Source organism: Mercenaria mercenaria, chromosome 4, assembly GCF_021730395.1.
Source record: "Mercenaria mercenaria strain notata chromosome 4, MADL_Memer_1, whole genome shotgun sequence".
In the NCBI taxonomy this organism is placed as follows: Eukaryota; Metazoa; Mollusca; class Bivalvia; order Venerida; family Veneridae; genus Mercenaria; species Mercenaria mercenaria.
Genome location: NC_069364.1, coordinates 49,104,483 through 49,129,221, shown reverse-complemented (window position 1 = coordinate 49,129,221; position 24,739 = coordinate 49,104,483). Strand labels below are relative to the sequence as shown.

The 24,739-nt window shown below is 36.6% G+C and overlaps 1 protein-coding gene across 1 annotated transcript in view; it reads right to left on the bottom strand.

Moving 5' to 3' along the window:
- Positions 1-550: 550 nt before the first annotated feature.
- The window catches only part of LOC123551623 (DNA-directed RNA polymerase I subunit RPA1-like), a 61,819-nt gene continuing 37,630 nt past the window's right edge, over positions 551-24,739 (bottom strand). The window contains exons 23-34 of the mRNA XM_053541102.1: positions 24,048-24,241; positions 22,605-22,725; positions 20,536-20,625; positions 18,688-18,912; positions 15,341-15,396; positions 11,396-11,557; positions 10,356-10,579; positions 9,097-9,206; positions 8,301-8,381; positions 6,652-6,816; positions 5,975-6,085; positions 551-922 (exon numbers count right to left, since the gene is read on the bottom strand). Coding sequence (XP_053397077.1) covers positions 626-922; positions 5,975-6,085; positions 6,652-6,816; positions 8,301-8,381; positions 9,097-9,206; positions 10,356-10,579; positions 11,396-11,557; positions 15,341-15,396; positions 18,688-18,912; positions 20,536-20,625; positions 22,605-22,725; positions 24,048-24,241 — 1,836 coding nt within the window. The 3' untranslated portion in view covers positions 551-625. The remainder of the gene's footprint in view (positions 923-5,974; positions 6,086-6,651; positions 6,817-8,300; positions 8,382-9,096; positions 9,207-10,355; positions 10,580-11,395; positions 11,558-15,340; positions 15,397-18,687; positions 18,913-20,535; positions 20,626-22,604; positions 22,726-24,047; positions 24,242-24,739) is intronic.

Below are 24,739 nucleotides of genomic sequence, written 5' to 3'. Positions count from 1 at the left end.
GATCACGACTTGTAAAATTATGATAAAGGTCATTTAAATATGCGACCTACCAAATAAGCTCCAGAGACACAGCTCCAGCTATTGTGGTTTCAGATGCCATACTATGCAGGTATTAATGCTAATTGTATATCTTTTTATCATTGGTCCCTTTAAAAAATCCATCTGGTGACTTCTGAACATCTAGCTCAGTAGTATTTAGAGAAGCTGTTTTTGTATAAGTTTACAACAAAGGACCAGTAGAGCTACAAACAGCAAAACACATAAATGAGCCGCGCCATTGGAAAACCAACATAGTGGCTTTGTGACCTGCATGGATCCAGACCAGCCTGCGCGTCCGGGCAGTCGGGTCAGGATCCATGCTGTTTACTTTTAAAGCCTACTGCAATTTGAGAAACCGTTAGTGAACAGCATGGATCGTGACCAGACTGCACATATGCGCAGGCTGGTCTGGATCCATGCTGGTCACAAAGCCACTATGTTGGTTTTCCCATGGCGCGGCTCAATTATTGTTTTATATAAACTGAAAACAACAAACTCAAGCCTAAGGAAGTATATTTCAAATTTATTCTTGAACACAAATGGTTACCATGGTTACCAAGGCGGGCTGGTGACAATGATTCACATTTCAAAAAGTGAGTGGTGTAAATAAATCTAAACAGCCTGTTCCACAAGAAACATTCTTTCCTAGCACAATTTGGGCAGACGGTGATTTCAAACTGTCCGTTCGACATTTTACGCTAGAATCCACTAAAAACTTCATTGTCTGTTCGAAGCTCATTTTCTGTAAAGGCGATGGATTGGTTTCCATGGCAACACGATTGAAAGGTTTATATGATCCTTCAAATGTCATATAATCAGCTAACAGGGATAAATGTCTGTAATCCACGTTGATACCGTAAGCTGCAAACACTGCTTGTACCTCCTGTTGAACAAAAGCAAATAACTTTCAGCAAAATACAGAAATTTTTCCTAGAAAAACATTCTTGAGAAATTAAAACAAGAGCTGTCTGTTGACAGTGCATTAGACTATTCGAAGCATTGATGAAAGTATGGGGTCAAAATATTACTAGACATTTTCAGACAATATAAGGAAAACAGATAAGACAAACAATGTACCTGCATTTGTGGATTTGGACAGTTCTTGCACTATATGGCAATTTGGGACCACAATGGTTAGCAAATTCAAAGTTTCAAAGACAAAATATAGAATGCGAAACTTAATTAATTCCTATGTCAAAACTAGAGCTATCACTAAAGGTGATGAATGTACCCCCCGCATGCACTGACACAGTACATTGCAATTTGACGCACACAAGATTGCATAATTATGTAGACTGTATGTATATAGACTGTATGTATACAGTATAGTAACAAAAAAACAAAGTCCCATAACTATGCAGAATATTTATCTAAAAGAATGTAACATGCACCATGCACAACTAGGGTTTGTACTGATCACTTGTGTGAAGTTTCATTAAATTGTGTGCAAGGGTTTGGTAGATTAGGCACGCACAAGACTGCATATGCAGACTGTATGTACACAGTATGTTAGCAAGAAACAAAGTCCCATAACTCTGCAATATTTGTCGCTGAAAGAACCTAACATGCCCCATGCACAACTACTGTTGTTACTGATCACTTGTGTGAAGTTTCATTAAATTGTGTCAAGGGGATGAGGAGAGATGGTGCGCACAAGATTGTGTCTATGTATATAGTATAGTAACAAAAAACAAAGTCCCATAACTCTGCAAATTTTTTTTTCTGAAAGAACCTAACATGCCCCATGCACAACTACTGTTGTTACTGATCACTTGTGTGAAGTTTCATTAAACTGTGTCAAGGGGATGAGGAGAGATGGTGCGCACAAGATTGTGTCTATGTATATAGTATAGTAACAAAAAAACAAAGTCCCATAACTCTGCAAATTTTTTTTCTAAAAGAACCTAACATGCCCCATGCACAACTACTGTTGGTACTGATCAATTGTGTGAAGTTTCATTAAATTGTGTCAAGGGGATAAGGAGAGATGGTGCGCACAAGATTGCGTCTATGTATATAGTATAGTAACAAAAAAACAAAGTCCCATAACTCTGCAAATTTTTTTTCTAAAAGAACCTAACATGCCCCATGCACAACTACTGTTGGTACTGATCAATTGTGTGAAGTTTCATTAAATTGTGTCAAGGGGATAAGGAGAGATGGTGCGCACAAGATTGCGTCTACGGACAGACGGACAGACAGACAGACTGACAGACAGACAGACAACCTGAAACCAGTATACCCCCCCCTTACAACTTTGTTGTCGGGGGGTACAAAAAGGGCCATAACTCAGCTAATGTCCTTGTCCTAGTTATGTAATCTTGCCTATATATGTAAACTATGATGGTAAACAAGTGGTCAAAGTTTCAAAGCCATATGACAAACAGATTAGGCAAAATATGGACTGGTATGAAAAATTAAATTGATTTCCAAGTACAAAAAGGACCATAATTCAGCCAAAATAGTTGAGAGTTATGTACTCTTGCCTACAGATGGAAATCATGATGATAAACAAGTGTTCAAAGTTTCAAAGCCACAAGTCAAATAGTTTACAAAACATTGACTTATAAAAAAACTGAACCAATCTGTAAGTCCAAATAGGGCCATAATTTTGCCAAAATACTTGACAGATTTATGTTCTCTTGTCTACAGATGGAAATAAAGATGATAAGCAAGTGTTCAAAGTTTCAAAGCCACATATTAAATAGTTTTGACAAAACATGGGCTTGTACGAAAACTGAACAAATTTCCAAGTCCAAGGGGGCCATAATTCAACCAAAATATTTGACAGAGTTATTTTCTCTTTCCTACAGATAGAAATCATGATGATAAACAATTGTTCAAAGTTTCAAAGCCACATCTCAAATAGTAACTATCTGACAAAACATAGACTTGTACAAAAATTGTACCAATTTCAAAGTCAAAGAAGGGCAATTTCAGTCAAAATAGTTGACAGAGTTACATTCTCTTGCCTACAGATAGAAAATGTAATCATAAACAAGTGATAAAAGTTTAAAAGCCATATGTCAAACACTTTACACAAAATGTGGACTGTTACAAAAACCTTCACTAAGATTTCTAAGTTAAAAGGCACAATCCTCAAAGGAGTTTTGAACTTTTGCCTAAAACTAGACATGGTTATGGTATACATGTGTTGGAAGTTTGAAAGCTTTACCTCAAAAGACTTTGTCAAAATGTGGACTGGTTGTAACTTTGATGCCAATGCTGCGGTGAGTAGAATAGCTCTATTTATTCTTCAAATAGTCGAGCTAAAAAGAAACTTTATGCCCCAGGTTCGTGCCTCACTCTGTCAAAGAACATTTGTCAGAGACCCACTGGGAAAACATTTGAAATTTCTCGACTTTTTGGACAATTATAAATTTGTGGATTCTGACTTTTGAAACACAAAATAAGTCGGAATATTACTGCTTTGTTGGAACTGAATTTCTTAGGCTGACTCAATCATGAACATTAGTTTCCCTACAAAAATTAATGATTTTCCTGTACTTGGAACAAGACTATGGGCGAGGAAATGAGTAATGGCAGGTCAGTGTCACTTCTCAGATGCCACACTTCCTTGAACAATAACTCCAGCTCTTTCCATGCATTACAATATCACAGATACTGTACTATAACCTTTTCTCTGAATCAGAAATACCATGAACACTTAAAGGTGCATTCCATAGTTCGATTGAATTTGGTGAAGAAAAAAAGTTATTTTTGATTAAGGTGGTCAAATTATATAACTTTCAATCCTGACGCACTGATAAACAGGGCTTCGGAAATTTGCCGGTTTGTCGGTTTTGGACCGATTTTTTACTTTTCAGACCGATTCATAAAGTGAAAAAACAAAAAAAATCGGTCCCGTAAAAATGGAGAAAAGTATAAATTTCTGTCTGATATCTCAATACACCATCTACTGCCAAGCAGGAAATTGTTGGTCGCACCCTCAGATAATCAATAAACGTGTCAAACAGTCTGACTGTCACTTTGATAATCGGTCCGTAATTAGCACGTGACGCAATCAGTACTAGTGCGGCACATCCTTTAATGTTTGCAGACAGCCGACTGCAATGTATTAAACATTTTTGACTGGTTTCCAAATATGTCTGACTGGATCCAAATCATTTCGACTGGGATCCACTTCTTTTATTTAAAATCCGACGGATGGTTTATTTCAAAAGGCTATGTTTCATCATGGTAAAAAACAAATGGTCACTGCATTTAATCAAAGAGCTATAATTGTACATTATAGGTCTTTGATTTAATGAGACATCACACGGAAAACCAATCAAAATATTTTTTATAATTACTTGATTTGAAAAAATTACAAGATTCATTTGTTGGGGCTCCAGTTGAAACAAGTGCAGAAAATCGTCTTTGCAACCCGACGGTGCAAAAAAGAAAAAGAAAAAAAAATGGACTGGCAAACACGAATGATAAAGAAAACTGGAATGGTGCTGTTTATCACATCGGTCTTTTAAAAAACGTTTCAAAATGAAATTTTGTTTACATCAGAAGAGAACATATAACTTTTAAAATGTAGCTGCTTATTGAAGTACAACATAAGTGAAATGAAATATCCGTGGCCAACACGCGTGACCTTTTGGTACTATACATGCGGGAAATTCGATCTCAGCATTCATAGAACGTACACATTCGGTCCGCGGCAGAGTATTCTTAAAATACCGAGACTGTTTAGCAGAGAATATGTGTCATGTAATTGTATTTTATAGAATTCCGTCAAAGAATGAGGAAACATCACAAAGTATCTGCCGTGTATACGGTACCGGTCACGTGCGTTGGCTTTTAGACTAGTTACGCACACGGAGTCAATGCCTCGGTAATTTTATCCTTACAAGTATTTTCTCGGAAAAAAATCGAAATTTAAACAAAGTAACAATCACACATAACACTGAATAACTGTCTTCATTGTATGGAAACACGCGGTGACCGGTAACTCAGTTTTAATGCATGACATGATTATATCTTTACTCTATCACGTTTTACAAAATATGTAATATTGGGAATGCAGTGGGGTAGCGCCGTTGTCAGGATTTTTGTTTCGGACCGATTGAGTTATCAAAATTTCCGGAGCCCTGCTGATAAAGGTTATAATAAGTATACTTTTTGATATATTAACGGAATTTGACTAACTGTCGTCGATGACACTTAGTGATTGTATGAATAGCACAGTATAGATCCTAGAAAAATCAAATTTTTCTAACCAAAATTTTAATGAGATTTGAAATAAGGATTATTTACATAAATATATTATATCATTCTTGGTTATCAGTCTACTTTCGATTTCACTATATCTTAAGTCCTCCATAGAAAATAAGCTGTTATAAAGTAACGGAATGAAATCTAAACATAAAAAACTGCAAATTGCCTAGTCTGATATCATAATCTAACATTTTGTTGAATGTTGAAAATGACTTCAATATTATGGCAAGTAACTTTAAGTTGTTCTACTTTAGTTATAGCAATTTTAGAAGAATAATGTCTCTGTGAACAGACATATCTTCATTAACTGAATAGGTAATAATACCAGTAAAGGTAAGAATTTACTGTTCATTAAAATAAATTGCATGGTGGTTTAATAATTACTGCACCCTTTTCACGATAAACACATTCAAAAGTGCTTTTCATAAGACAGTCAACTTGGATGCAAAAATCATCCTCTGCTAGTACAAAAACGCAACCATTTGACCAGAGAACCCGAGCAACAGAAGTCCACTAGATAAAGGCCAGTCCAGCTAACTTAGACTAGCTCTTTGCAAAAATGCAGTCTGGTTCTTTGAAATGGTCGATATATGGCATAGATACATGGGAAGCAATCTTTCCTGGAAAAACCAGTACTGACCTTTAATTGGTTATGAATAACAAATACTGTACTAGGGAAAATAACTTTATGATTTTTGAACGTCCTTACCTTGATAACAACTCTACTGGCTGCCTCTATACCATACATCATTGCCATGTCATGTATACTGTTACAATACAAACGGTTAATATCCAGAATATCTGCATTCCTGAAGAGCTCCTATAACAGACAAGAGAAACAGAAGTTAGAAAGATGAAATGCTTCAAACCAAGAATTATTATCCAATTTGTTAAAGTTCAGAGTTTTATAGAAGTACATATTTGATTACAGAAAAATCAAAATTCATTACTGATAAAGTTATGGCATTTTACTTATCTTGCCGACTGCTCTGTTTGTTTCTTTGTTTTTGGTTTCATGTTTTCCAGAAGTATTTCAGTTATGCTACATAAGGGAGTTAACATAAACAGTGTTCCTGGATTATGTACCAGTACTAACCTGTTCTCTTCAAGTAACTGCCAACTTCTACATAATTATATCTGGAGAACACAAGTCTTCCCAGGAGATAAAGTCATAGCCCAATGACACACAGGGTCTTGCCTACTACAGTTTAACTGTTAATCTCATATCATCACTTGGGATTGACAAAAAGTGGTCTATATCTGCTGTGGTTCTCTATATACAGGTTAAAAGAACTGAAGATACTTAATTTGGAAATGAAACTGGTCACAGTCCATTGGTCTCTGTTCAAAGGTGGTCGTTAGCTGGCATAAACAAAATAAACTTACAAGCATGTTAATTCCTTCAGTTTTTAGATGCATTTCTTTGCCATACGGACCATCTTGTTCACCAAGAATACAGCGTGATATTCCCGGTACTTCATACACTACATGCTTCTTTATGTCCGACTCTAACAACGCCAGCAAGTCAATCTTACTGTCTTGTAACGGAAACTGTAACAAAATCTTGTCATTAGTTTTCTCATTTCATATCATGAATTTTTTTGTTTTGTTTTGCTGGGTTTAACATCGGACTGACATAATTATATGTTGTATGGCCACTTTCCAGTTTTGATGGTGGAGGAAGGCCCCTGGTGGATAGTCATGAATTATTAGCTGTAAATTCATATCAAATCTAAAACTATGCCAGGGCTCTTGGCCACATGGTCACAGTTGCGGACTTTAAATCACTTCTGGGGTATAGCTGTTGGATCAAACCTTGTATGTGATGTAGCTGGCTCACATTTTAGTGGATTTACCCGGGTGCTTGACCACACCTGAACCAATGTCTGGAGATTTGTTGGTTTGTTTTGGGTTTAACGCCGTTTTTCAACAGTATTTCATTCATGTAACGGTGGGCAGTAAACCTAACCAGTGTTCCTGGGCACCAGTACAGACCTGTTCTCTGCAAGTAACTGCCAACTTCCCCACATGAATCAGAGGTGGAGGACTAAATGATTTCAGACACAATGTTGTTTATCAAATAGACACAGAGAACATACGCCCCGCCCGAGGATCGAACTCGCGACCCCACAATCCATAGACCGACGCTCTACCTACTGAGCTCAGCCGGCGGGCTCAATGTCTGGAAAGGCATCTAGGGTCATAACAGGTTGTTAAAAAGTGGGGACCTAAAATGAAACTACGTAAGCACACCTTACAACATTAAATGAGCCGTGCCATGAGAAAACCAACATAGTGGGTATGCGACCAGCAAGGATCCAGACCAGCCTGCGCATCCGCGCAGTCTGGTCAGGCTCCATGCTGTTCGCTAACGGTTTCTCTAATTGTAATAGGCTTTGAAAGCGAACAGCATGGATCCTGACCAGACTGCGCGGATGCGCAGGCTGGTCTGGATCCTTGCTGGTCGCATACCCACTATGTTGGTTTTCTCATGGCACGGCTCAAATATTCTTTTAGGGTGTAACAATATTTGTAGTCTGTCAAATATATGTTCTTTGATTAATACTGTGTTCTCCATAAGTAACTATAAACGTCCCCGCAGATAATTACAAGTTGAAAGCTGAATGACTTCAGATATGTTTTATTCAAAACATCATTAAGACAGTACCAACTCACACCTGAAAAAGTTACCTGTATGCAACACCAGCTAAATCTGGTATTTGTTTCGTTTGTTCTCTCGACATGGGTTGAGGTAATTTTTTAACAGCAATTCAGTTCATATAACAGGGGCGAGACAACAAATTCAATTCATGTGGTCAGCTTTTCACAACTACTCCACATGAAGCCTAAGTGGAGAACAATGGACACCAGCCATTTTGTCATCGCAGGAGCACATCTGCCTCAAATAGCTTGGGGTATGGTTTAGAGTGAAGTGGGTTATTAGGTGAAATGCAGGCTGTACAAATAGTCTAGTCTCTACTGCTGCCTGCTACAAACAACACTTATACCTAATCCAGCATTTTCAGTATACTTACACTGATCGTGACCTCACACCACAGTTTTTTCTTTATATCATATCTGTAATGTTCAACTTCTGCTCCAAGTTGTAGGACAGCCTGAAATACAGACAGCAAGTATAATACTACTAAGTTTATATATAAGTGTAAATATATATACAAACATGTACTTAAAGGCCACGCTCGGAAGAGCCAAAAAGTCACCTTTATTTGCATCTAGTCTATATTCATAGCCCAAGTTTAAATCAGAAATGAAGATTCATTTGGTATGTGTTCAGAGATAGTTTTTAACCAAAGTTTTGCAGTCTAAGAGTTCCACAAATATTTAGCAGGGTCAAGGTCAATATTAACAGTCAGTTATGTAATGGTTGTCAAGCTAGTGATCTATCCTGATGTATCTGCCACCTAAAGAAGCCAATTTCCCTTTAATGCTGTGCACCAAGCAAGGGAGCTACTGCTACCAATTTTCCAGGTCTTGGGTATGACACAGCCGGGGAGTAAATCCACATTTTCCTTAACAGGTGCTTTACCATAAGGCTACTGAAGAGCTTTGAACAGCAGTGGCAGGCCCCAATGAGCCCCTCCCAGTATTACTTCAGACATTGACATCACCTGTGTAGCACTACTGACCTTTCATATAACCCAAAATGAAATAATTCAACCACAGTTTGTTTGAAACCACTATTTGAGTCACCTAAACCACCTGGCCAGTGATATTCAATAGTTGATTTTCCAACAGAAAGGGTCAGCTTCCAGAGAGAATTTCTAAACTGATAAAGACTCAGATCTGCAACTTCTGAACCATTGGACTTACATTTATTCTAGCTTCTGGATGGTCTTTATCTTTCACTTCATACTCCGCAATCAGTTCTTCATTTATATCTTCTGTTTCTGGAACTTCATCTTCCATATCTACATCTTCTTCTACAAAAATATAGAATAAATCACGTCAATAACAATTATGAGATAAGAAAACCAGTTTCAATACCAGTGGATTATGGTTGCTCTTAACTACTCATCTGAGAACCTGAACTACATTTAGTTTATGAAATTTCCTCTTACAACAGCATGTTATATAATGTTTTAAATATGTAAAAGTATCTTACTTGAAAGTCATACCAGATCAAAATACTTTAAATCCAATTATGACTATCAATTAAAACAGCTTTAAGAAATCTCATTAGTTCTTAATTTAGTTCCGTCTTATGTTGTTTTGTTTTCAAAAGTATATCAGTGAAACGTTTTCTTTAACCAGTATCAACTTGTTCTCTGCAAATAACCTACAATTTCTCCACATGAACCTGTGGTGGATTGCGAGTCACTTCAGACATGTCAACTACAATCAACGTCATAACTGAAAACATTTGAGCCACACCATGAGAAAACCAACATAGTGCATTTGCAACCAGCATGGATCCGGACAAGCCTGCGCAGCCGTGCAGTCTGGTCAGGATCCATGCTGTTCGCTAACGGTTTCTCTAATTGCAATAGGCTTTGAAAGCAAACAGCATGGATCCTGACCAGACTGCGCGGAAGCGCAGGCTGGTCTGGATCCATGCTGGTTGCAAACACACTATGTTGGTTTTCTCATGGCACGGCTCATTTGCCTCACTTGATTCAAAACTTTGTTCTCTTCCTATGAAGCCTACTGTAGAGCCTGTCATATGAAAAGTAAAACCTACAAAGGTTTTTTTTTAAGAAAAGACTCAAGCTCTAAGAGTTGAGGGGCCTCCCTGGCCTAGTGGTTAAGGTCGCTGAATTCAATTCACTTGTCCTTCACGGTTGTGGGTTCGAAACCTCACTCAAGGTGTTGGCCCCTTTCATGCGAGAAAGCAATACAGCTGACTTGCGTAAGGTCGGTGCTTCTACTCGGGTGTCGGACCATGTCTAAAATAATGCTCACAGACACCATGGGGCCTTTCTCCAATATGAAAAGCTAGAAAGATGCAATGTGACCTATAACTATGTAAGTGCAATGTCAAACTCAACAAAACAACAAAAGAAACAACACTGATTTTAAAGAATGGAACTGTCCACCAAAATGTCCTGTGACTTCAACATTACTATAAATACCTTCATCTTCTTTATCAAAGGAATCTCTAGAATTCTCATCTTCATCGTCGTATTCATGCTCCTCCATTTTCTTATGCTTTTGATTGTTTGCTGTTTCATCACCATCGTCAGCATCCATAGCTTCCTCTTCATCATCATCCATGTTCGCTCCAACATTAGAGAATTCTGAATCTTCTGTAGAACGAGGTTGAAGTCTTCGTTTCTGAGTTCCTGATGATAGCAATCTATAATGGAAAAAGGTAATAAACATAGTCAATAACATCTACAACATAGAAATGGTTTCTAAAAAGGTTAAAGCTAATTAACTTTTACCATGCTAAATTTCTAAAATGGAATGGTCTATCATTCAATTTGGGCAGCACCATTTATTATTCGAAGAAGTGTTCACTGAAAGTTTACCATCTGAATAGCGGACAGTGCAGACCATGATCAGCCTGCATGGAAATGCAAGCTGGTCTTGGTCTGCTCTGGTTGCAAAGGCAAGATTACTAGCCGGCAGCAGGCTAAAGGTTAACACAAAATGTATATTCCCTTCCTCCTTCATACCATAAATTAAGAGCATGCAGAAACTGATGAAAAAAAAATTGCAGGAAGACATGACCACAGGAACAGATTAGTGAAATTGTATATCACAACCAGATTAGTGAAATTGTATATCACAACCAGATTAGTGAAATTGTATATCACAACCAGATTAGTGAAATTGTATATCACAGAGCCAAAACATTCACCATTTGTTGTCACACTAGCTCAATCCATTTGGTGGTGCTTCAATTTTTAATGGCAGATGAAAAACTCCATGTGCCAAACAGGGTATAGCTAGGCACCTGGATAGAACACCAACATTCTAAAAGCCAGCTTGATGACCTGTTACTGTTTAGTATTAAACCTAAAATATTTAAACTGCTGCATGGATACAGAACTTATACTGGTGTAGTTTATGACCTACAACAAAGAGTTTTCAAGTTTACTGTTTAATTGTCCTACAGATAACATTTAATTTAACTTCAATTAAAAAATGAATTCAAAAGCCATCTTACTTATTCTGGGCATTTATCTTCGCTCTGACAAGCTGTACAATTTTCTTGATATATGTCTTCTCTACAAACTTCAAGATCGTGTTCGGTCCAACAACAAATCTTTCCTTGTAACATTCTCGTGGCAGAAAGTTCATTCGTATTCTAAACACTCTACTACGCTGGCTGTAAAAAATAAAACAACTGTAAAGAGTACAGGCAATTTGCAATTTAAGTGACATTAATACTTTAAAACAAGAGGGTCTTGATGACCCTGGATTGCTCACATGAGTAATATGAGCCACATGTTTCAAATGGAAAACTGATGATAACATATTTAGAAAGTAGGTCAGTAGGTCACATTCATGGTCACTGAAAGTCAGTTTTAAGATCGGTGTGCAAAACTGTACATGTCATCCAAACTTCAAGGCTGTATCTTAAAAAATAAGAAAGGTCAATAGGTCAAGGTCAGTCAGGTAACCCCTAATCGCTTGAGGTAATCAGGTAATTATAACTGAACAGTCTAAGAAAAATGACCTGATAATTTTTTATGCATTTTTTCCTATATAACTCATATAACAAGTGACCCCCAGAGGGGCATAATTTGAACAATCTTGTTAGAGATAAACTAGGCAATGCTACATACCAAATATCAAAGGCCAAGACCTTGAACTTTCAGACAAGGAGATGGTTTTTTTTTCCTTATACAAGTCTATGTTAAACTTGTGACCCCCAGGGTGGGGCCTCTTTTCACCCCAGGGGCATAACTTGAACAATTTTGTTAGAGGAGCACTAGAAAATGCTACATACCAAATATCAAAAGCTTATGCCTTGCAGTTTATGTAAAACTTGAGACCCATTGCGGCAGGGCCTTTTTTCACCCCTTGGTAATAAATTTAACAATTTTGGAAGAGGATCACACAGAAATGCTACATACCAAATATCATAGGCCTAGGTCTTGTGGTTTTAGACAAGAAAATGTTTAAATTTTTTTCCAGTGTAAGTCTATGTAAAACTTCGGACCCTCTGGGCGGGGCCTCTTTTCACCCCAGGTACACAATTCGAACAATCTTCAAAGAGGACCATTAGATGATGTCACATGCCAAATATAAAGGCTATACACCTTGCGAATTTGGACAAGAAGGTTTTAAGTTTCCCAACCAGAGTTCTGCACGGAATTCACTTCTTTGAACACTTGAAGGGGGACCACCCAAGGATCATTTCTGTGAAGTTTGGTGTAATTCTGCCCAGTGGCTTTCAAGAAGAAGATTTCGTTAAGAAATGTTGACGGACACAGGACGCCCGACACATGACGGGCATTGGGCAGTCACAAGAGCTCAGCATGAGCTAAAAATAAACCAAAATAAAAGGTTTACGATCAAATTTCCAGGTTAATGCTTTTTGAATTATCACTGAACACAATTACTTTGACATATAGACATATTCATTAAAATATTTATAAAATCCTTCCAATGGCTAGCGAATATATGGAGCAGACACAAATTTTAGCTTTTTGACCTCTAAGTGTGACCTTGACCTTGCATGTAGTGATCTGCATTGTAGACTAAGCAAACTTTCCTGATGTGGTTTACATTTGATGCTAGTTTTATGAAAATCGTTCCAGAGATTAAGATGTTGTAGGGTAGAAACATATTTAAGCCATCTGATCTTTGACCTCCAAGTGTGATCTTGACTTCGGATCTAGTGACCTAGGTTCTCACTCTGCATTTCACCTTGATGATGTTAATATTTGATGTCAGTTTTATGAAAATCTTTGAAGCAGTTTAGAAGATACGGAGCGAACATGAAGTTAAGCTACCTGACATTTGACCTCTAAGTGTGACCTTGCCCTTTGACCAATGACCTGGGCTGTGCTCTTGGCACACCATCTTAATAAGGTCAATACTTCCTGCAAGCATAATTAAAAGCCTTCCAAGTGATTTAATAGATATGGAGCAGACACAAACTTAAGCTACTGACATTTGACCTTCAAGTATGACCTTGACCTTGGACTTAGCGACCTTGGTTGTGCACTCTGCACAAGTACTACATGTTAACAAGATATGGAGCAAACACAAATACAGACGTTCAGACAGAAGGATATACAACAAGAGCTGTCACAGGAGACAGCGCGCTCGACTATTTCGATGCTGGATAGTGAAACTGGGCACACCTGAGGAAACTAGAGCTGTCACTGGAGTGTTTAATGACTCCAATTGTGGATGAAGATATTGCACAATAGCCTGAGTCTATGTCAAAAATATCAACTTAAAGTAATAAGAGAGGTAAAGAAAAAATGTATCAAAACACTATATAAGTATATCCTAAGCAAAAAGGGGCATAATTCATTAAATATTGGTGCCAGAGTTATGCAGCTTGTGTCATATAGTGTGGGTGATGATGTTGAACAACTATTTTAAGTTTGAATCAAATCCATTCAGTAATAACAGAGACAGAGTGAAAGTGCATCAAAACTTTAACCTAAAATTCTAAGTAAAAAGGGGGAATAATTAATGAAAAATTGATGCCAGAGTTATGCACCTTGCATCATATGGTGTGGGTGATGATGTTGAACAACTGTTTTAATTTTGAATCAAATCCATTCAGTAATATCAGAGACAGAGTGAAAGTGCATCAAAACTTTAACCTAAAATTCTAAGTAAAAAGGGGAAATAATTCATGAAAAATTGGTCCCAGAGTTATGCACCTTGTGTCATATGATAAGGGTAATGATGTTGAACAAATGTTTAAGTTTGAATCAGATCCATTCAGTAATAACAGAGATAGAGTGAATGTGCATAAAACTTTAACCTGAAATTCTAAGTAAAAAGGGGAATAATTCATGAAAAATTGTGCCAGAGTTATGCATCTTGTGTCATATGATGTGGGTGATGATGCTGAACAACTATTTTAAGTTTGAATCAAATCCATTCAGTAATAAAAGAGGTAGAAAGAAAGTGCACCGAAACTTTAACCTGAAATTCTAAGTAAAAAGGGGGAATAATTCATGAAAAAATGGTGCCAGAGTTATGCACCTTGTGTCATATGATGTGGGTGATGATGTTGAACAACTATTTTAAGTTTGAATCAAATCCATTCAGTAATAACAGAGATAGAGTGAAAGTGCATCAAAACTTTAACCTAAAATTCTAAGTAAAAAGGGGGAATAATTAATGAAAAATTGGTCCCAGAGTTATGCACCTTGTGTCATATGATAAGGGTAATGATGTTGAACAAATGTTTAAGTTTGAATCAGATCCATTCAGTAATAACAGAGATAGAGTGAATGTGCATAAAACTTTAACCTGAAATTCTAAGTAAAAAGGGGAATAATTCATGAAAAATTGTGCCAGAGTTATGCATCTTGTGTCATATGATGTGGGTGATGATGCTGAACAACTATTTTAAGTTTGAATCAAATCCATTCAGTAATAAAAGAGGTAGAAAGAAAGTGCACCGAAACTTTAACCTGAAATTCTAAGTAAAAAGGGGGAATAATTCATGAAAAAATGGTGCCAGAGTTATGCACCTTGTGTCATATGATGTGGGTGATGATGTTGAACAACTATTTTAAGTTTGAATCAAATCCATTCAGTAATAACAGAGATAGAGTGAAAGTGCATCAAAACTTTAACCTGAAAATCTAAGTGAAAAGGGGGGATAATTCATGAAATATTGGTGCCAGAGTTATGGCCCTTATGTTAGATGATGTGGATGATGATGAGGAATAACTATTTCAAGTTTGAATCAAATCCTTCAAGTAATTACAGAGATAAGTTGAAAAAAGAGAAAGTGCACCAAAACTTTAACCAAGGTGGGGACGCGGAAAGACGCCGACGCCGACGCCGGGGCGAGTAGGATAGCTCTCCTTATACTTCGTATAGTCGAGCTAACAAATGGTCAGACATGCATGACTCCAAAATAGCAATCACATACTTTGTATCTTGGGGTCTAATAATACAAACTTACGCTCTTATTTTGCCTTTAATAGCCAACCATTCACACACTTGTATATTTTGGATTACCTGTAGAAGAGAAGATATCTAAAAGCTATATTATCTATAAATTGTCATTTGAACCAATATAAACATTAGAATAAACAAGAGTCATATAAAGTCATACTTTTGAGAAATTAACCTTTAGCCTGCTGGCAACAAGTGATTATCCCTTTGCGACCAGAGCAGACCATGATCAGCCTGCACATCCATGCAGGCTGATCATGGTCTGCACTGTTCGCTATCCAGTCAGTAAATTTTCAGTGACCATCCCTTCGAACAGTAAATGGTACTGCCCAAACTGAATGATGGACTAGTCCATTTTAGGGATTTAGCAGGGTAATGGTTAAGATTTACTGTTTGATCACCTAAATACAGAACAGAATTTTTCATGAATTGTGGCTTCATTTTGTAAGATCCAAACATTAGTTATACATCACTCTAAAAATCTCCAATGATGATAGTAAGTTTTCTTTTATTTCAAAGGTACAGCTTAGGAAACTTTCCAGAACCTAGTAAAACTAATCATACCCTGAAATCCCGAAAATAAGCCGGTTTTAAAAATAAGCCATCTCAAAAATAAGCCACCATTTCACTACAGGCAAAACGGACACATAAATTAGCCGCACTCAAAAATAAGCCGTCCGTAATTTTGGTATCTGTAATAGTATCAAGTACTTTGTTAGGACACCATGAAAGATAGCAAAAGTTGCCAACGTGTACACAGCCAAATTATTTCCACATGTATTAGCAATAAAACATAGTTTCGAATTTAAAAACAAGAGGGCCATGATGGCCCTATATCGCTCACCTGTTATCATTGCACTTGAGGACTAGAAGGTCCTCAGAAAAAATATCTAAGTCCAAAGGACAGGAACAACAAAGGGAAGAAATTTAACCAGAAAGAAAAAAAAATCTTACAAGGTATAGATATGTTAAAATACACCTAAAAATTGGAGGTACCATCCATGTTGTACCACAGAAAAGTGGTCTCGGTTTTTCCCTACAGCCAATAATAAAAAAGTTACTAAAAATAAGCTATTTATAGTAACGTAAAAGGGAAGTAATTAAAAAAAAAATATTGTAAGTGGACAAAAGAAGGATCTGCCAAATAAATCTGTTGACATAAATGAAATTTCAGATCAGTATCTTCATTAGTTATGGAGATATAACAATTTTAATTTGAAATAAAGGGAGGTAATTTGACATAAAATCAGTCCATAGTTATCTACCCTGATTGTCTCAGTCCAACTTATAACAATAATGAAATTTCAAATAAGTCCTGTAAGTACTTACTGATATAAATCCATTTTGATTACAATCAGGGGAGGTAATCAGATATAAAATAACTCTGGAACCTATGATTGGATCTGATTTGTCGTGGAATCCAAGATTTCTTGTTGTTGAAGGTATTTTGGAAGTTTGTATCAAATAAAACCATACATGAAGTCTCTATATGGCTGCAAAAGCCAAAATAGCCAATTTTGGACCTTCAAGGGGCCATAACTCTGGAACCCATGATGGAATCTGGCCAGTTGAATAAAGGAACCAAGATCTTGTGGTGATACAAGTTGTGTGCAAGTTTGGTTAAAATCAAATCATAAATGAAGGTGCTATTGTGCAGACAAGGTCAAAATAGCTAATTTTGGCCCTTTCAGGGGCCATAACTCTGGAACCCATTATGGGATCTGGCCGGTTCAAGAAAGGAACCGAGATCTTATGGTGACACAAGTTGTGTGCAAGTTTGATTAAATTCAAATCATAAATGAAGCTGTTATTGTGCAGACAAGGTCAAAATAGCTAATTCTGGCCCTTTCAGGGGCCATCACTCTGGAACCCATAATGGAATCTCACCAGTTCAAGAAAGGAACCGAGATCTTATGGTGATACAAGTTGTGTGCAAGTTTGGTTAAAACAAAATCATAAATGAAGCTGCTATTGTGCAGACAAGGTCAAAATAGCTAATTTTGGCCCTTTCAGGGGCCATAACTCTGGAACCCATAATGGAGTCTGGCCAATTCAAGAAAGGAACTAAGATCTTATGGTGATACAAGTTGTGTGCCAGCTTGGTAAAAATCAAATCATAAATAAAGCTGCTATTGTGCAGACAAGGTCAAAATAGCTAATTTTGGCCCTTTCAGGGGCCATAACTCTGGAACCCATAATGGGATCTGGCCAGTTCAAGAAAGGAACCGTGATCTTATGGTGATACAAGTTGTGTGCAAGTTTGGTTAAAATAAAATCATAAATGAAACCACTATCGTGCAGACAAGAAATTGTTGACGGACGGACGGACGCACGCACGGACGCACGAACACACGACGGACGACGGACGAAGGGTGATCACAAAAGCTCACCTTGTCACTATGTGACAGGTGAGCTAAAAAGCACTTAAAACAATGGAAGTTGTGCTAATTTTTAAAACCCTGGACAAATTTAAACTTCTTGTCACGTCATTTCTACTAATTATTATAACCGATCTTTATAACAAAATGCAGTGTTTAACACCTATTGTGTAAGTTACTCATACCCGTTTGGCGATTAAATCATCTAGGTGTATTTGTTTGTTAGACAAAACTATTTAATGGGTAATTACCTGTTAGCTTCGGATTATTTTCATAAAGAAATTGTAATAAAATAGGTATGTCATTTCTACTAATTATCATAACCGATCCTTATAACACAATGGGGTGTTTAACACCTATTGTGTAAGTTACTCATACACGTTGGACGATTAAATGATCTAGGTGTATTTGTTTGTTAGACAAAACTGTTTAATGGGTAATTACCTGTTAGCTTCGGATTATTTTCATAAAGAAATTGTAATAAAACAGGTATGTCAGAAGTATTTACCAACGTCGATCTTTGTACTAATAAGCTAAAATATGACATCCGTATCTTCAGTATGTCGGTACTCGAAAATACGCCGGTTTTAAACCGTTACCGAATATATATTCTCAAAAGTTCGCCGGACTCAAAAATAAGCCGGTCTCGATAATAAGCCGCCAAATCCTTACGAAAATTTAAAATAAGCCGCGGCTTATTTTCAGGATTTCAGGGTATTATGGGAAGATTATTTAAGAAATATTTTTTACCCCTTATCATGCTGGACACGACTGATTCTGCCTTTAAGACTAGTGTAGATCATGATCAACCTGCACATTCATGCAGTCTGATTATGATCTGCACTGTTCGCCATTCAGTCAGTATCTTTTTGGTTAGCACCCCTTTTGACAGTTAATGGTACTGTCCAAATTGAAAGATGGACATGATCATTATAGAAATTCAGAAGGGTAAGGGTTAAATTTTAGAAATTCCTACCTCATTCAGATTAACCTTTGTTAGTCTCCTCTGCAGTTGTTTAACTTTCTCTCTAATATCATCACCTGGTAGAACAGGTATATCTAATGCCGGGGTCTTTATGTTCTTGCTTCCAACCATAAGAATTTCTCGTAACCGGGGGATACCGAGGGTCACGTTCATTTCACCTCGACCAGCAAAGTGAAATGTATTCAAAGTCATCTGTGTGGAAGGTTCACCAATAGACTGTTAACAAAAAAGAAAATCATGTTCAACTGCACTTAAGCTCCCTATTGCATTTGTTAATACTGTATTTCTTCTATTTTTAAGCCATGAAGTGACTGGCATAAGAAATACACTAGACAAACACTTTTATATTATTTATAATTTAATTATGTAGGTATAATAATAACTTTTAATTAGCTGATTTCAATTTTTAGAGAATGCTGTCTGGCAGTAAGTGATTCTGCCTTTGCGACCAGTACAGACCATGATTAGTCTGAACGGATCAAGATCTGCACTGTTAGCTATTCAATCAGTAAATTTTCAGTGAACACCTTTTTGAACAGTAAGTGGTACTGCCCAAACTGAATGGTGGGCCAGTCCATTTTAGAAATTTAGCAGGCTAAAGGTTACAGAATGCTATTTAGATATAAGTGGATTGATATTACTAAGAAATCAATGTAAATTAAACAAAAGATTTTAGTGAGCTGTACAATCAGAAAATTTTTCAAAGGATATATTTTTGCATTTTTTTCTAATGCACTATATACATGAAAATAAATACTTGTGTAAGTGCTATAAATGGTATAAATAGTCCTATATAATTCACAAGCTGGCCAAACATCTTGAATATTCAACTGTAAAAACTAATTCTACGTTCAACTAAAGTAATCACTGATTGTGATCAATATCCCTAAAAGTTATTTTGATAAAGTTAAGGTTTATTGTTTCTGACCTATGACCTTTGAGTTTGACCTTCAATGGTGTCCATATATTACTGCATGTCCTTGATACTGCAACTAATTTTGTGCTAAATTCACATCATCTTAACAACTGATGCTAGCTTTATAAAATGGACATAAACCTATTTGATTCCTGTCATATTCTGATGGTAAACATTTATGTGTAAATATTTGGACAACATATAGTTGGAAATAAAACAATTTGACTTCTAACCGTCAAGTGTGACCTTGATTTTCGACCTAATAACAGGAGTATCTGCAAATTGTCTTGAGGAGGTATACAATGCATAGATCTGTTTTTCTGATAAGGAATGCCCACATTCTATTGGGCTACTGAATTTTTTCAGATCACTCCTTTTCTTATTTCAGATTTACATTTCATATGTAAAGCATCTCTTTTTTCACACAAGCCCGTGAAGGAAACCTAAAAGAATATTGTTTTTATTTAGAACTTTACAATCTGCATGTACTTACCTATGGTAAGCTTGCGACACACAATGGCGCTTCTAAGCAACAAAGGTAACAGATCGTGGAATAACGCATTATCTTTTTGGTCAGTATTATTGGTTTGAACGACAGGCTGAATCTATGCATTCATGCTTGTTTTATGGAATTTCAGATATGGAGAACACAAGAAGTCAAGCAGTTTAGCCTTATATCTCCAAATGTGACCTTGAACTTCTGTGTAATTACCGGAGTCATACATGATTTTTCTTGCATTATCATAGTGAATATTATAAGTAATTATTTGAAAATCAAAACTGTTTTTGGCTGGTAACTTCTGAAAGGAATTACAAGACAGGCAGACAAACACCTCATAAAAATTACCCTGTACAATTTTTATCTGGTGGTACAAAAGTAACAAGTATTTAGCCTTGCTGAAATATCTTGTTTTACAGCATACCTGAGCACATAACAGGCCCACAGCTTCTCCTGGTTCTATGACTGACTGTTGTACTTTCATATTCATCAACTGACTGAACTGTTCCTCATCCTGAAAACATAAACAGGAAGGAAGTCTTACCATTCAACCTGGCTGAAGTATATATAAAGTTTTTGGTTGGGTTTAATGTTTGTTTGTTTGTTTTGGGTTTAACCCCATTTTTCAACAGTATTCCAGTTATGTAACAGCGGGCAGTGAAACTAACTAGTAAGACCTATTCTCCGCAAGTAACTGCCAACTTCCCAACATGAATCAGAGGTGGAGGACGAATGATATCAGACATAATGTCTTTTATCAAACTGTCACGGAGAACATGTGCCCCGCCTGGGGATCGAACACAACCCCGCAATCTGCGCTCTCCCTATTGAGCTAAGTGGGCAGGCTGGGTTTAATGTAACAACAACAAGAAAGTCATAGGTCATATGGCGACTTTCCAGCTTTTGATGGTGAAGGAAGATCCCAGATGCCTGTCCAGGCACTATTTTAGATTAGGGTGAGCACCTCTGTAGAACCACTGACTTTCCATAAGCCAGCTGGATGGCTTCCTCACATGAGAGAACTCTACAGCCACGCCCTAAGTAGAGACAGGTAAGACAGGTAATTTGAAGACAATGATCTTAACCACTCAGCCATGGAGGCCCTAAGTTAAAAGTATAAAGTAAGAAAAACATTGTTTTGTAAATAAACTCAGGACTTTTTTTAAGTTCATATTATACTGCAGCATTTGGAAAACAAGTATTAAAGCATATTTTTTTATACAAATGCGACTATTTATTCAGAGACAATATTAACTTGGGCAATATAGTTTAGTTTTGCATGCTTTGTTGGCAAATAAAACACAGTTTTGAGTTCGGATGAGTAGTAATCTAATAAGACACATCTGAACAAAAATGTGTTTTATTTGCCAACAAAGAACACAAAACTAAAATCTACTTCCATTCTAACATGTTCGAATTACACCAGGAAGGGATACTAATCTGGAATAAAATGCGGTTTTAAATAAAAGGGAGTAAAGAATAGCCAAAAGTAGGTCATTTTGTGAAACATGCTCTAATCGACAAGACAATACATGTTAAAATCCTTCTTTGCTTATCTAAAAGAAAATCTTAAAAGTGTTAGAATTATCAACTACTCATGTAATATTAGCGCTATTGCCAGAGGTTTGGTTTATAAACCCTTTACTGATTTTGTATGTAATCATGTTATATCAACACTACTGCCAGAGGTTTGGTTTTATAAACCATTCACTGATTTTGTACATAACGGGTATCAATATCAATATAGAATCTACAAACCTGTACAGTTTATGAACTTCACGTTTTTCACATATAGAATACTGTAAGAAATAATCTTTACATATTTTAATTCTTTAACTGTGGAAAAGTCTACAGGAAGTACTCAGAATAATGTTGTTTTTTACTTCTAAAATACAGCGTCTTTGGGGTTGAAAATCAGTCTAATTCAATCTCAAAAAAGCAAAGTTTTCCCCCTATTTTTTGACAAAAATTACCCTCTAGATTTTTTTTTCTCTTTTTTGCTAATATAATTTCAACCAAATCACTAAGTGATTTTCTTCTAAAGTGATTTATGAATATGCTATCATTAAAAGATGATTTTTTCCAATTTTAGATGTTATGACACAATTTTCACTTCTTAACAAGCCCCATCAACATTCCCCTAAATGGGAAAAATTACTGATATGTATTAATGATCTACGTAATTTCAAATGTGGATATTTCTAGTTATTTCCGATTAGTTTATACTAACTTATTTTAAGTTGATTGGGAAGCAAGTTCTACAACTTATATTAATCACTCCCCACACCTCATTCCTGATGGAATCCATCACCATGAGGGTATGAGGGAAGAGGCCCGTTTCCCTTTTAATGCTGAGTGCCAAGCAATGGAACTACTGGTACCATTTTTCACGTCTTTGGTACAACGCAGCGGAGGATCAAACCCACAACCTCCCACACTCTAAGCCGATGCTCTACCTCTAGGCTATCAAGGCAATTTCACAACCCTACTTACAGTGTTCTTCTTTGCATAGTTCCTGATGATATCACCAAGTCTTTCTGGCAATACATTCGGACTATAGGGTAAAAACTTGGACAGAACTGGGTCAGGACATTTTACACACTTCTTTTCATACCTGAAACAAGAAAACATACTGTAAAACACCTTATTCAGCTCTTTTACATCAATACATATTTTGGTTTAACTGTAAGGACATAACAAAGAGGTGATTGAGGACAGCCATGCTTAACTTTATAAAAGCTTTCTCAGTAAAATAGTTAAATGGATGAATACTGAAAGGAGAACAATTGAGCCATAGCAGCTGTGTAAAGACGCTCGCATCACCTTGACCTTATGAACTATGATAACTGTCATGACACACTTTACCATTAAATGCAACAATTTTGTTTAGTGTGAAAAACTTAATCTGGATAGATAAGACAAGACAGAGGAAAAGAAGCAGAAACTTGAGATGTTTGTGACAAATACAAAAATCCATCAAGCTACATGTATGTTGTTCTACTGCTTTTCTTCTGAAACTCCAAAGGCCTCTAAGAAAAGTCAAGCATAATCACAAGAAATAAACCCAGAAAGGTCCATCCAAAGATGCTACAGACCAAGTTTGGTGAAGATCCATCAAGGAATTCACGAGAAGAAGTCACTCTGAAGTGTTTTTGGTAGCTCTTGCAGCCCCTAAAAGGGGTCAAGTAGAACCATTTGAACAAATTGAAAAGAAGTCTATGTAAGGGTTCTTCAAAAGAAGTTTGGTGAAAATCAATCAAATGGTTCATCAGATGTAGTCTGAATGCGTTTTTCTCATTTTAGTTCTTATAGCCCTTCAAAAGGACCATGCAGATTCATTTGAACATACTTGGGAGAGGTTCATGAAAGGACCAAATTCAGTGAAGATCCATCATATGGTTCAAGAGAAAAAGTGCCATTCTGTATTCTGCAAGGAGCTGCAACTCTTCCACATGAATCTAAATTGAAGGATGAACGATTATGGACATAATGTTATGTATCAAATTGCCAAAGACAAAAATATGCCTTGCCTTCAGTTAGACTGACATTGCGGTTGGGCTTCTTTCCAGAGCTAACTTGTTACCAACAATAATTGAATACTTTCCAAAACAATTTATTTTGTTGGGTTCAACGTCACACCAACACAATTATAGATATTATGGCGACTTTCCAGCTTTGATGGCAGAGGAAGACCCCTGAGTGCCCCTCCGTGCATTATTTCATAACAAGTGGGCACCTAGATAGAACCAACTACCTTCCATAAGCCAGCTGGATGGCTTCCTCACATGAGGAATTTGATGCCCAGAGTCAGGCTTGAATCCACATCGATGAAGGGCAAGTGATTTGAAGTAAGCGACCTTAAAACTTGGACATTGGAGCCCCCGTTTCCAAAACAAATAAGAGGTTCAAAAAGCAAAAGGGACACATAAATCTTACTTTTTCTTTTGTTTTTCGCTTATGGTTTTCCACAATGTACACAGCTGCCAGTCTTTATCTGACCTTCCAGGTGCAGTGTCACAGTCCTCAGTTATGTCAAGGTCATCTCCTACATCCTGACAGAACTGCAGAAATCCTGATCTTCTCACCAGTTGTCTACCATCTCTGTTATTCTTTTTCTGCCATTTTTGAATCTGCAATCAATAAAAGCAATGCATTATTTGGAAGAATGATATGCTTTATTTGGTTAAAATATCATTTTTTAACAGTTACTGTAAAAACTCAAAGGAAATTAGTTACCTCTGAATATTGATGACTTCACAGTATTTTATCTTATATTTAGCCAATTATTATGGTTAAAAAATTATTAATATTCATGTGGATTTCAAATTTTAACTCTTACCTGCTAAGTTTCTAAAACGGACTGCTCTATCTTTCAATTTGGACATTACCATTTATAGTTCATAGGGGTGTTCACTAAAGATTTACTGACTGAACAGCAAACAGTGCAGATCAAGATCAGTATGTACGGATGTGCAGGCTGACCTAGATCTGCACTGGATGCAAAGACAGATACAATTGCCGCCAGCAGTATACCAAGAGTTAAAGATCAGATAAACAAAATTTTTTCCTATGTGTCAGAATTTTATTACATGCATTGACACAAGCATTAAAACCAAGAAAAAAAACTG